The sequence below is a fragment of the Chroicocephalus ridibundus genome, chromosome 1 (genome assembly GCF_963924245.1).
Source record: "Chroicocephalus ridibundus chromosome 1, bChrRid1.1, whole genome shotgun sequence".
Classification (NCBI taxonomy): Eukaryota; Metazoa; Chordata; class Aves; order Charadriiformes; family Laridae; genus Chroicocephalus; species Chroicocephalus ridibundus.
In genome coordinates this window covers 134,460,511-134,474,698 of record NC_086284.1, presented here as the reverse complement: position 1 = coordinate 134,474,698, position 14,188 = coordinate 134,460,511, and the positions used below count along the sequence as shown (strand labels likewise).

General features: G+C 44.3%; 1 protein-coding gene across 1 annotated transcript in view; it reads left to right on the top strand.

Moving 5' to 3' along the window:
• The first annotated feature begins 6,639 nt into the window (after nt 1-6,639).
• Nucleotides 6,640-14,188, top strand: part of TTLL12 (tubulin tyrosine ligase like 12) — a 28,485-nt gene continuing 20,936 nt past the window's right edge. Inside the window, exons 1-2 of the mRNA XM_063354638.1 lie at nt 6,640-6,834; nt 13,191-13,366. Coding sequence (XP_063210708.1) covers nt 6,715-6,834; nt 13,191-13,366 — 296 coding nt within the window. The 5' untranslated portion in view covers nt 6,640-6,714. The remainder of the gene's footprint in view (nt 6,835-13,190; nt 13,367-14,188) is intronic.

The following is a 14,188-nucleotide window of genomic DNA, read 5'->3' as shown; positions in this document are numbered from 1 at the left end:
AACAGGTTTGAAAGGCATAAAGAGACAGCCAGCTACATTATGGCTGCAAAAAATCAATTACTGCCTTTTTTGGCTAGTAGCAATCCACTGAGGTAATAGGAGCAGTTATCCTCATTACACTGGAAGATACAGTATCACTTTTATCAGACTACAGATGGTGCAATCTGAGATGGTGCTCGGCTGTCTTTATAGCTTCAGAGTTTTAAAGGAGTAATAGGAAAAGTCAGCTCCTATCAAAGACAGAGAAAAGCTGAACTCAAAAATTCCTAACGGTCAAATTAATTACTGGTGATGAAGCATCTGCGTAAAAGGGCAAAAGCCACTGAAAGTTCAGCAGTTGTGACAACACGCATTTGAGTGTAAGATTCTAGTTTACTGAAATAGGCACTGCCCGGTGTGAATCGCAGAGGGATCCATTCTAACTTCAGATCTTTCCATGACTTCCCAACAAGCTCACAAAACATAATGGCCTGATGAAAGACACTCTGGCACAACCCAGCAGGTAACTGAAGGCAGACTGGGCATAGATTTATTTTCTCTTTGTTCAGCCATCAACATTGACTGGCTCCTGGTGTCACAGAAGGGCTCTGTCCTATACAATCTTAGTAAAGGGCTATTTTTGCCTCTTAAAAATAACATCTAAATGAGCAGTCAGCTGTGAATCGCTGGCAACAGGTCTCCAAACCTTTATCTAAGTTGCAAATCAGACATCATTCCCAGAGCATTTTTAGGAGACACTCCCTGCCCGTGTGTATTTTCTTTCTCCCTCTGTTTTATGTAGCTGTGCTTGAACTCCTAGAGCACATTAAGCTAACAATGGGCTGCAGTATGCTTTCTGCTGCCCACAAGTGCATCTTGCTGCTGCTGTTGCTGCTTTGTGCCCCAACAAATTTCCCTCTATCATGCTACTAGGCAGGCAACATAAACATAGATGCACTTGCTCTAGGTAGCCACAGATTAGTTTTGCTACAAAATGTTTCTATGTTTAAAACATAAATCAAGAGATGTACCGTAAGTGCCCATCTCTGCATTTTATCCAGTATGGTATTTATTTAGGAGTCAGCACTGTTACCAGTCACAGCTTTTTTATGGCCATTTGAGGAGATCCCTCACTGACTAGCGGGAGAGCCCCAACACGGCCTGAGGATATGGATGCTGGGCACCTGGCCCATCAGCATCCGGAGCCACTCCAGCATGAAGGTGACACACATACCAGTTGTCACCTCCACTGTGTGCCTGCTGACACGCGGTGAGATACACTACATTCCAATACCACTTCTTAATGTGTAGAATAACATCACCTCCATCTCACTTGTATTGTGTGTACCACAGTATTCCTACATAACGGTCATACTTTTATAAAAGTAATATATTAGACAACACGCTATGTATGCCTAAAGACACAGGAAAGGGAAGAACAGGGATCTGCCTTTTTGAAGACACACTTCAAACTGCAGCACTTGTGACAATCTGCAGCACTGGCTGTGGAGGTGCGGCAGGATGTCTTGGGACAGAGGGCAGCACATTGGGTTGCCGACATGGATGCGACACGAGGTGAAGATCCTTGAAGCTGCCTGCCAAGCTGGTTTTTCATATTGTACTGCCAGTATGAGGGCAGCCTTCCTCGACCCGAGTCCTGCAGGGGCAGTGAGAGTGCATCTTTGAAATTAAAACACCTGCGCTTGTCAGCATGTGTTATGTCAGTGTATAATGTAAATGCAGTAAATATGTTTCTTGGGGGATACAATAAGTAAAAGTATTGTTTGTGCCACACAACTAGTTTGGCTTATTATCCTTAAGACACTGATCTCATCAGACCTTTAGGCCAGAGACTGAGTCCAACCTGCTAAGATCATTCATCCACCTGGAAGCTGCCCTCCATGGCTCTTTTTCTCCAGAGCTTTTTCCAAACTCCACACTCACATGGGCACTCGTCCCAAGATCAAAACATGGGTTTCCCTCCTCACTCAGCTGCCCATCCAGGCACACAACAGGACAGTGCAGCCCCACTGTCACGTATTAGGCAGGGTATGGGAGAGTCTTCATATAAGGCCCTTGATAGACTCCAGCTGACAGGTGAGTATTGCGAATTTAATTAAATTCAGTGCTTTATTTTTCTGTCCTCCCTCTGTCAGTGGCTCATCTTTTAGCCATGTGATATGCAGAAATCTTTTCTACAGGTGTACATGCAGCATTTGTGTGCAGCTACATGCCGCGACAATATTGCAGTTCTAAGCTCTGAGTTGATGACCTCATGGCTGTCTGAGCCTTAGGTGGCTCATCACAGAGTCATGCTCACAGCCTCACAGCTGGTTGCTGTCACTGCCTCTGCACAGGTCCCTTGCCAGGTGAGTGCAAAACACAGTCAATGCTGTTTTGGAGATTCTTGCAGTTGGAGGGATGCCGTACCTTCCCAAAAATGTACCTGTCCACAAAAGCAGGTAAGCAAAAGCTACACACAATCACTGCTATTTTGAAGCAGAAGAATACATTTTGCATTCTTACAACAGCATCTATGTGGTTTTAGGCTCATAGATACAGCTATAATAAAGTACTGACAGCAAATGATGTTCCTCTTATCTAAGCCCCTGTCTCAGCTTTCCATGCTTAGAAGTTCTAGTTTTACTGTTAAGTTGTTTATTTGAAAGCAAATGGTTTCTTTGATAACATATTACAGCATTTATTGTAAAATGCACCAAAAATATGTCCCCTCATCTCCTTTTTATTACTATGTTAAGGGTTGCTTCTGCCCCTTACGTCCCTACCTCTCTTTGGGAGAAGGCTTCCATAACATGCTGCCAAAGAGGAAGGTTCTAATGTGAAATAATAGGAAAATGAAGTGGGGAATGTACATCTGATCTATCGGGATCAGACAGCCATAATAATTTGGAATAAAGCCAGAAACTGCCAGATTCACACAACTTTGTAAAACTCTAGTTGTGTTTGTTGGAGGCAAATGCTGCTTCGCATGCTGCTAACTCATGATAAATTCCTGCTACAGGCTGGTAGAGGGCAGGAAGTAAATAAGGTAGTGGTAGATAAGTTATTGGGAGTGCTGTGGCAGAGAGGCACAACGGCTGAACGGGCTGCCCCCACCCCCACCACTAGCCAGTGCCAGAAGGCTAAATCCTCTTATTTTAGACTGGGGTAGTGCTAGTAAGCTCAGCCTTGCTGAGAACTTCTTGCATTCTCTGCAATTACCTATGTAAAATAACCCATTAAATTTAACAAGCACTTTGCCTGAGTAAGGACTGCATTATTCAGGCACTGTAAATTAGTCACTCTTCCTAAGAAAACAATCAGAGTAATATACTGTGGTAACTTTTTCTTTACAAAGATTATCCACAAATACCTGCTTTCATAATGAGAGGCTGACAGTGGTATCTCTGGGCTATGGCTCTGGCATCTACGCCACAGAGTAGGAACAACTGCTCCCGAAAGCCTCACTGTGCAGCTGGTGGCTGAAGGGGTGATGGGAGAGTGGGAAGCGCTGGACTCCACTTCCTGCTCCAGGAATTACTCCTGTTGTGGAAAACCAGCAAAAAAGCAGGTAGGCTGCCAAGGACAGCAGTTGAGTAAGACCACATTAGGTAACTGTTGGACAAAGTCAGGGAACAGCCCACTTAAACGAGTCGCTTCTGTGTCTCAAGGTCTTATCTACCCTTAACTCCAGTGACTCTGACTGTGTTTTATCATTACTCAGAGTTTATCAATCAGCAGCACTGTAGCCCACCCCCAGACCTGCAAACGCACCCAAACAGCCTGGAACCACAGACAGCTGGCCAGCAGCCAGAACTCCTACCTGAAGTGCAGTGGAAGTGCAAACAAGCACTGAGAAAGCACCTGCCTGCACTTGGCGAGAACAAGAATTATGTAAATCTCATGTTGGAGCAGGATCACATTCCCCTTGCCTCCGGACAAGGCATGATCAGTGTGGCTCTACTGAGCAAAGAAATGAAAATACATCCCACTTTTCCTACTTGGTCTGTCTAGGGGAAAAAGGTTGAATTTTTTTTTGGTTTTTAGGAATTAAAAAGTTTGACTTAACTGTAAAATAATTATTACATATTTTCTGGGAAATTTCTTATTTCTATAAAGTTATCTGGCAAAAAAGAAGTAAACAAACAACCAGTTCAAATTAGCACCCCCAATTTGAGACAGCATTCAGTTTAGTGAGCAAAATCTATGCAAAAAAGCCAAGTTGTGTAACTGGATATACTCAACATAGACTGCGTAGAACTGTATCATGTTATGTGCATATATAATATGCCAGCAGGTACTGAGTCTATGGCAAAGACAGAAATGAGGGAAGGGTGGCACTGGGAACCTTGTCAGTAAGCAGGATCCTCATGAGAACTGCTTAAGTGATCTAGTCTCCACATTTTATAATACTAGTGCAAGATCACCATCACAGCCATCTTCTTTTTCCAAACTACAAACAAGCAAGAATGTCCTCAAACCCAGAGTAGCATGGCGGGAACCCAGTCAAGGAACACTGGAAATACAACTATTTTTTGATCTTCTGCTGTTTAATCAGGTAGGCCTCCTTAGCAGCATCCTAGTAAAGCCTTTATGCTGGGGAAGTGTGGGAACACAGCATGCAGTGAGGCAAACGCAGTCTCAGGCAAAAAGGACTATTTGCCTGCATTTACTATTCAGATATCCAACCTGAGAATTGTGCTAGATCCTCAACTGCAGAACAGTGATGTATAGTCACAGCACGTAGGCATCATTTTTAACCTCTTTCTACTCTCTCCGTGGCCGGCCAAGCTATTGCAGCACTTTAGTTTACAGACCCTCCACCTGATAACCCTGTGATAATTATATAGGACATCAGTCGAACAACATAAGACAGGGCAGTGAGCAAAGAGGTATTTCTTCAACATGACATTCAGGTACATTCTCCACTGACCATGCTCCATGAATTTGAGGCTTTCTTGACCAGCTACTGACCCTAAATTCCTGTTTCTAGAACCTGCCTTTTATTTCCAGGCCTGTAGGACACCCCTCCCAGTGCGGTGCCATGCTGCCAGCGGGAGCAGCACTGAAGTCAGATCCTGGCTTGATCTGAAGATAGGCTGGCAGAAGAAGCAGTTTCCACAGGCCCTGGTGCAGACAATCTGCTGAGGAAGCAGTGCAGGCACCCCCAGCAGCAGCAGCAGCAGCAGCATCTCTCAGCCAGCCACAACAGCAGGCCTGCGCCCCGAGCAGCTGCCAGTGTCAGACACCTTGCTTCGCTCTTATAGCTTTATAACCATACCTGAGTTGAGACCAAAGCTACCAGTAATGCTTAGGAAGCCTCTGATTAAACTGGTTTTGGCTATTCCCTACAAAATCTGAAAAGGAATAGATTTTCTTAGAAATGTCTTCTAAAGAACCCAAGAAAAATACTAGGAAGCCACCTACCTGCTACAGTCACTTGCAAAGAGCACACCTCCCTGTGACACTGGCAGATCTTTAGGAGAGGCCTAATATTCAAATTCACTTTGTCAAAGTTTTTTTAAAAAAGCTTTAATATAAAAAATGACTGTTTGGCACTTATGTGGTGCCAGTTTTTCCTCTGCACACACAACTCAAAAAGAGCATTTCCTGTGCCTGGCAGTTAGCCCCTGTCACGTCTCACACCCAACCTGTAATCCACTTCAGGGAATGCTGTCATTTTGTTCATAGAATCATAGAATATCAGGTTGGAAGGGACCTTGAGGATCACCTGGTCCAGTCTTTTCTTGGGAAAAGCATGGGCTAGACAAGATGGCCCAGCACCCTGTCCAGCTGAATCTTAAATGTGTCCAATGTTGGGGAATCCACCACTTCCTTAGGGAGATTATTCCAATGGCTGCTTGTTCTCACTGTGAAAAATTTTCCTCTTGTGTCCAATTGGAATCTCCCCAGGAGTAATTCATACCCCTTACCCCTTGTCTTTTCCATGTGACTCCTTGTAAAAAAGGAGTCTCCATCTTCTTTGTAGCCACCCTTTAAATACCAGAACATGGTGATAAGGTCTCCCCTAAGCATTTTTTTCTCAAGGCTGAACCAACCCAATTCTCTCAGCCTTTCCTCATACGGCAGGCTTCCCAGTCCTTTGGTCATCTTGGTGTCCCGTCTCTGGACCCTCTCCAGCCTGTCCACATCTTTTTTATAGAGCTGGGACCAAAAGTGAACACAGTATTCCAGGCGTGGCCTAACAAGCACTAAGTAGAGTAGGATAATGACTCCTTGCTGGTGCCCTTGGTGACGGTGATGCCCTTGTTGACACAACCCAGCATCCCGTTGGCTTTTTTTGCCACGGCAGCACACACTGTTCACTCATATTGAGCTTATTGTCCACCAGGCCCTCCAGGCCCCTTTCCACAGAGCTGCCTCCCCGGCCGGTTAGATCCCATTATTAAAGCTTAAGGGCAGGAGAAGAACAAAGCACAAGCAGAACCCACACCTGCTCGGCAGACTAAAGCCCCTTCAGACCCTCTTCTTCTCGGGGGGGGGGACGGGGGACACGGGACACGGGGGTGTGACTGGAAAGCGGCCGCGTCCTCCGTGAGGGGAGCCACCACCCAACGGCCGCCCCCAACGGCCGCAACGGCCCCTCAGAAAGCCCCGACCTTGGCAACGCCCCGCCGCGCGCGCGCAGCTCCCTCCCTCTCAGGGACCGCCCCCCGCCTGCCATGCTCCGGTCCGCGGTGGGGCGGGCAGCGGCAGCGTCGGCGGCGCCCGGCCATGTCGGAAGACGGCGAGGAAGATCTGGCGGCCTTCGTGGCCCTGCACGGGGCCGCCCTCCGCGCCTCGGGGGTGCCGGCGCGCTACTGGGAGAGCCTGTGCCGCAAACTGCGTGGAGAGGTGGGTGGCCGTGGGCCGTTGCCGGGGGGAACGGCACTGAGGGAACAAGCCCCTTCGGCGGGAAAAGCCGCGCAGGAACACCCCCGGCCCTGCGCGGCTTTTCCCGCCGAAGGGGCTTCTTCCCTCAGTAAGGAGAGAGTGGCGGGGTGTGGGGTCCCTTCTCCCTTTCTCCCCACCCCCCGTGATGGTGAGGGGGGCCGTGGTGGGGGAGCGGGTTCCCCTTTGCCAGCCGGGGTGAAGAAGAGAGCTGAGGGGTTGCTGTGGGGAAGAGCTTCATGCCGGTTGTGTTACCCAAGCTGCACAGCTTTTGGGGCTGGTGAAAAGAGATTGGGTGTGTTGCGCGTATCTGATTTCGTCTTATTGTTGTTAGCGTGAAGCTTGAAAGCGTTTGGGGATCCTGGTAACTGGAGATCCAGTATTGGAGGGTGTTGATGAATGTGTCCTAAAGCCTTCAGCCCTTTTTGTCAAAGAGGAATTTAGGAAAGCAATAGTGGTAGTATTAAAGTCAGGATGTTGACATATGTTAATGCATTACAGTTTGGCTTGGCTTTTACCTGATCTCTATTTACTTTTTTTTTAGTTATTTTTCCCTGTTCACTTCCATGCTGGTCTGCCCTGTTCTCAGTCATTTATAATTGTGCAGAGCTACCTCAGTCGGCTTGTCTTGCATATGAACAATTTACTTGTCTCGGGCTGTTTTCTGGAGTGGTTTTGGCTGGTTGGTTTGTTCTGATCCAAGTAAAAGCTGTCCAGCCCTTTCAGAGGACAGGGATAGTGATAGAACGTTCTGGCAATGGTTAAAATAATAACAATGCAAGAAACACTTTGTCGAGCATCTTAGAGTAGCGGTGCTGTCTGACTTTATCAGGCCAAATGTGGGGTAAATTGTAAGCCTTTGTAAAATCGCCGTCATAGATGCAATGGCATAAATTTGGGAACATTGCATTCTTGAGTTTCCCTGCTGTAGCACTGCCCAGGCATCATACACACCATCCCTATGCAGGGCTTGGGTATGTTTCAGCTGAAGCTGATACCAGAAGGTGTGTCTGGACCTGGTCCTGAACTGAAGGGAATATGGGGGCACAGGCACACTCCAGGATGGAGAATCCTTTTTCCACTGTGTTTTAACAACCATCCACTCGCTCCCTGGAGCTGTGTGATGAGAAAGGGGGGAGAAACCAAGTCGAGAAAAGGAGTCATTTTGGATAAAGAACTTGTAAAGAGACAAGTTGAATTTAGAAAATTTTTTTGGCTTGGACTTAGGCAAGCCTCACCAGCCTCAGTGGTGAGGAAAGCTGCCTTGGATTTATTGGAGTAAAGGAACCGGGAACTGAAGCAGGAAAGAGACAAAACCCGAAACTAGTTGTCTGGAGACTTGAGAGCGCTCCAGGGAGTCTGGAGGAGTCTACCTGGAGAAGGAAATAAGAATGAGGTGAACTTTTAGTCCTGGGGAAAGAAAGATGGGAATCTCAAGGTATGGGGTGAAAAGGGAGCTAGCAGTGGGGTGCAGGAGGGCATGATAAGCAGTGTAGAAACAGACAAAATGGGATGAGACATTTCAACAGGAAGTGTAGGACAGTGGGCAGGGAGAGGGGACTGTAGTTTAACACCCGTGTACAAGTAAACTAATTTTTAATTACTTGAACACTTCTCTTACCCACATCAACTTCAAAGTTGGGACCAGAGGGAAGTATAGCAAGTCATGATATAATCGAGTATTTATAGCACGGGGTCTGAATATGGTTCCTGCTACTTTCTAACTGTTGTGTGTTTGGCACTGCTAATAACATGAATATGTGTGTATTACAGAGAAAATAAATCTGTGTTAATTCAAGCATATGCTTGAATCACAAGCTTCCTGTTATGTTATACCTCTCCCAGTAAGTATACGTGCAAGTGACTTGGAGCAGGGAATATCAACTGCTCTGCTTAAGTAGGACCGTATGACAGAGAATGTATTGGAACAAGATGAAATAGAAGGCAGTATAAAGCTGCTAAAGAAACGTAAAGTTGCAAACTGTTGCATTGCCATATGCCAGTATTAGAAAGCTGGAGGTAGCTGGCAAACTGTGGAACTGTCCTGTGATGTGATATATATGCTGAAGATCGGTGTCCTGTGGCTGAAATCCTTGCGTATTACCAGCTTTGTTGGGGGGTTTTGAAATTTGGAAGGTATGACAATAGAGTGAGAGGAGACTCATGGTCCTGACCTTTTTACAGAGGCTAGGATGGTGAAAGGCAGGATGAAGAAACCATATGCCCTAAGGTGGCAGGCTGCTCCGCAGTGGTGGCTGAGCATGCTCTTTTGTGCTAAGTGTTTCAGTTTGTGTGGAGAGAGATTTAATGATTTCAATGTGCTTAGGAAGATAAATTAGGCTGCTGATGGTGCTTGTCTCTACTGTTGCAGCTTCTTGGTTTTATCCAGGAGAAGGGCAAAAGGATATGGAGAAGACTGGGACATCCAGGGAAAATAACTGTGAGGAGTGCTGTGAATTGGGGTGAGCTCTTGAGAGGAGGTAGAAACAGCTGCAGTACCTTACTTAGAGCTGGACTATGTGGAGTGGCTGGAGGAGCAGCAGTAAAGAAAGCAAAGGAGGTGAAGGGAAAGAATTAAAATGTTGTGGGAGTCTAGGTAATAAAGAATAACTGTGGGTGGGGTGAAAAAATCAGTGCAACGCGGATCATAGGATGAGTTTCCTTGTTTCATGTGTGAAGGTGGGAGGAATTTTTCATTTGTCCTAACCTGTTGCAAAGATTAATACTTTCTAGCATAGAACTTGGAAAATTTGCATCCCTAATACAGATAAAAATCTCTTAAATGCGTACCTCTAGAACCCAGCCCAGGCAGCTGTTTTCCAACACACACACTTCAGCATACAGAGTGAATGCACCTTCCTTCCTATGTGTACATTAAAGCCTGCTACAGCAGTGGAGGCTTTGGGTTTTTTCTTCATTTGAAGAATGAGATCTGCTGGAGCAGGTTTTCTTCGCGAGCATTATGTAACCTCGAATTGAATTGGATTGCTCATTCAAAACATGGTATATCTGCTAGATCAAGAAACCTGCTTTTATTTATTTATTTTGTGTTTGGCATTCGAGGTCTCTGTTGGGAAGCAAACTTTTCTGCATTTCTGGCAGAAACTTGAAAAATGAAACATATTGCAGCAAGATTTTTGTGGCCCTGAGATGTTGCTGGCAAAGGACTTCTTAGAGTTTCACCCTGGTTAAAAATAGAGGCTCTTAATTAATTACTGGAAGGAATGCAGCATGATCAATACTACTAGACTTTATTTTCCAGGGCAGGCTCTGGTTCAGAGGCTACCTGTGGCCTTCAAAGTAGTTTGCAATGTGCCTAATAGGAATTTGCTGAAAATGCCTGTGCATGGTAATTGTCATGACATGTGCCTTGCTTTGTTATCGCATTCTCTGGTTCATTCTCTGGTTGGAACTGCACCGGAATTTGAAGAGGGAGTGATTTTGCCCAAGCTTGTTTTGCTTGCAAATAGTTGTGTCACCGAAATGTGTTGCTCTCTCTTTGCTGTTTTCTAGAGATTATTACTTATTCTGGTGGAGTACTTTATGTGAGTTCTCCCTATTCTGCTTCAAGCAAAAGGTTATACTTTTTAAACTGGTAGCGTGATCTTATCCGGCTGATATTTGCCTTAAGCAGCTTAAGATTCCTTAAGAATCTCCAGAGCTCCTGCTTAGTAGGTTCACAGTGTGACAGACCCTCTCAAAGGGAGGGAGGGGGAGAGGAGGACAGTAGTGTCGTCCATCTGCGTAACAGAATGTGTGTGTGTCCACACTGCCAACCGGCCACTTCTGCCAAACTGGTCAGTTCACTACAGAACTGTTTGCATTATCAATTAGAAATTTTAAACAAACAAACAACAAAAACCTTAGGAAAAAGCCATTGGTTAAGGTGGTCTTGAACTACTGTTCTTAGAAGTGTGAATTGCTTCAGGTGAGGAATACACCTAATTAACTTTTTCAAGGTTATAAATTCTCTGAGGGTTTTTTAGCACAATTCTACTGAAAAGGTATCAAAAGTGGAGATTTATTGCTAAATGCAACTGCTACAGTCTCATGCTGCTGATGCTCTGTTGGAGGGAGAGATCAAAACTTTGCCTTAGGGGATTTGGAGTCCCTTCATTTTCAAGTCTTGAGTTGATATTTAATAAAATATAAAGCCAACAGCTTCTCTTCAGTTGTAGGACTTGATATTAACATTCATTGTGTGTGTTTGGTGAACGGGTGGAGCCTGTGGCAAGTGAAGGCTAATCTCCAAGTCAGCAGCTGGCTCACCTCGTATCCCAGCCCTTATAAAGTGTAGAAAGAAAACATAGTGCTGTACTGTAGCAGGTGTCAAGTGGACTCAGTGAATCACACTTGTGGTTTTAATTTTCTAATGACTATCAGTCACTTAGCTGTGGTTTCTTCTGCTAGCTAATGAGCTTGATGAGGACAGCTCTTGATCCAGCAGCAGGAGCAGTGAAGTGTCACTTCAGGGAGGAGTGGAATGTGTTTGTGCATGCTGGTCCACTTTTTTGCTGCCTACTGTAAACCAGGATTAGCACTTGTGTGGTGGGCCAAATCAGCGAGCTGATCTGGCTGGGAGCTAACCTGGCAAAAATGAGTTGTGAGCACCACTGGCAGCCACACAAGGAAGGACTCCTCCTTTTGCTGGGACCTGCCTGCGGTTACATGAATGACTATGAATTTTACAGGCAACTGAGCAGAGACTTGAAGAAACATTGGTGGCTACTGTTGTAACAGCAGGAGGTTGTGATACTGCTTACTATTGGGTAATGTTATCCTCTTCTAGCAAAACTGAAAAACTAGAAATAAATTATAACTGCTAACTATTTTGACGCCTGCTGAAGTAGAAGATACTAAATTGGTTTCTGATTTTTTGTTAATAGGCGTGTTTTTAATCTCCAGTGAGGCTGTTTGCAAAGTTATTTTCTTTATCCTAAGAAAAATGTATGTGTGGAGTTAGCCAACGTATTGTTGGTATCTTTGCCTTTGGGCTGGGGGATAGAAAAATACCATTTCCTGCTCCTCAGAAGGGAATGTCGGGCACTTCTCCACTTGGATCTGGTCTGCAATACCATGCTGCTGTTTAAGATCTGAAGCAGGTGGTGTTTCCCTCCTGCTTTCCTCCCTTGCTAGATGTCTTTAGGCAGCTATCTGCTTTGTCTAGGTGACATTGCTTTACAAATGTGGAACCAATTTCCTCACCCTCCTGTTGGGGCTTAGCCCAAATAGTTATCCTGAAGGAACACTCACTTGAACAAATAAAAGATTGTCACTGCCACTGGGATTTCACAGCTAATAAGTTGTCAATGTCCAGAAGTAATGACTTCTAATAATGTGATGTCAGAGGCTAGGTCTACCTGGGCTTGGCTTGTTAAACCAGTAACTCTAGAGGTCACACTTCTAGGTCTCTCTCCCTCCCTGCTGCTTTCTGGTGAGATTAGATTGAGGCAAACAACTTGTCTGCTCCTGCCTGGTTCATTATGTAGCATGTAAGTGACTTAGCAAAATAAGTCCCCCTAAAATGTTTTGAAAAGTGTTCTGAGCCTTTACTCATTATTTCTTCTTAAAAGCATACATTCACTTTGAAATCATGAAAGTTGTCAGCAGAGTCTTGGTTCTTCAAAAGATATGCAAGCCCACCATTTTGGGCAGAAGGGAAACTTGTGTAGTGACCTACATAATTTATGTAGATGAAGGTGTTATGTCCAAAGTAGGCAAGAATGTAAACAAACCCCTTTCAGCACATTAGTAGAGGTCAGTGTATAGGCCGTAACTTGCAGCAGTATAAGGAATCTTGCAGCTCAGCCAGAGGTGAGTGTGCGCAGGCAGTTCCTTTTGTAGGGGAGGAAGAAAGGGGGAAACATGCTGAGATTTCTGAACTGGTTTGGAACTTGATTGGTGAAAGCTTTTTTTCTTCAGGGACCTTAATGTACTTTAGTATGGTTGTATAGCCTGGGTAACACCTGGTTTTGCGGGTCTTAAATTGTTGATTTTATCAAAGTTAAGCAAAAATATTCTGTTTTCAGCTTCTAAAATTCTTTATGAGGAGTTAAACTAATAGGTGATTATCAGTAGACCTGTGGGTACCAAAGAAGCCAATAAAACTTCCTGCCAATATTAACTAAAGAAACTTCCCAAACAAACAGCTCTCCGAATGTTATGGAATAAGTACTGTTGTTCATTTGTTAGGTTAAAAATTCTCGTTTTTATCAGATTGCAGGCCAAAATTGTCTACAAGTGTCTTTCAGTGTTGCATTATGCACATCAGGGTACTGCCTCAACCAGCTGCTTGATATTTTGTGCACTTTCCATCTCAGGTATTTGATGCTGGTGACTACTTTGGAATAATGCAAGTAGAAGAGGTGGATGAGGAGGAAGAAGGTGATGAAGAAATGGAAGAAGAATTAAAAAAGAAACCAAATCCTGGAAATGAACCTTGTTTCAAAGTTATCGTAACAAATGAGAATGGGCTTCAAGCCTCCAATCCAAATAGGTAAGCAGCGATTTCAGAACTAGTATTAAGTCTTTGAGTGGTCTTAAACCCTAAAATGGTACAGACAGTTTGCTTTAAAACTTGTTTGATCCTATTCAGAAATCTTTTTTTTTCTTACTACAAGACATAACTGCCTGCTTGAGGAAAGGTGCATGCTATGAGGCGCATCTTGAAAAGGATATACTAGGAGTGCAAGTATCTTAACATTGTTCCTTTTTAAATCATGCAGGAAGATGCTTAGAAATTGGTTTTAGTAAACTGAGGGAGAAAATAAGGAAAAGGCAACCTTGAAATGAATTCTGCAGAAGTAAAACAAAACTTTGTGTCTGCAAGACTGTGCCCTTGGAAAAAAAACCCTGAAGAAATATTTGTGACCTTCACAAATCTCAGGCTAAGGAGGTACTAAGCAGCTTCAAAGTAATGATCCATGGACTATTAAATTTCCTCCAGTTGGCTAAAATATACTTCAAGAGTGTGAGTGTGTGATTGCATGATATGCATGCATACATAATTGAATATATCAAGTTACTATTGGCTTTCTTCAGAATCAGCTTATCTGTCATGAATATGAGACTAGCATGCAGCTACAAAACTAGAAAAAATTTGCATAAGAAGCAATGTTACAACACAGCTTTTTGTGTTCTTATTGATTTCAAATATAGAATGGGCTATTTGTTGTATATTAATAAATAGCAGTGAGATTAACTCATCTCTGCTGGAGATCTAAACACAGTTCTGCTCAGTTCTATAAAACTTCTTTTGCCAGAACTTTCATACTTTTTAGGTCCTAAGTTTAAAGCAGCTCCTGTGATAATCTTGGGC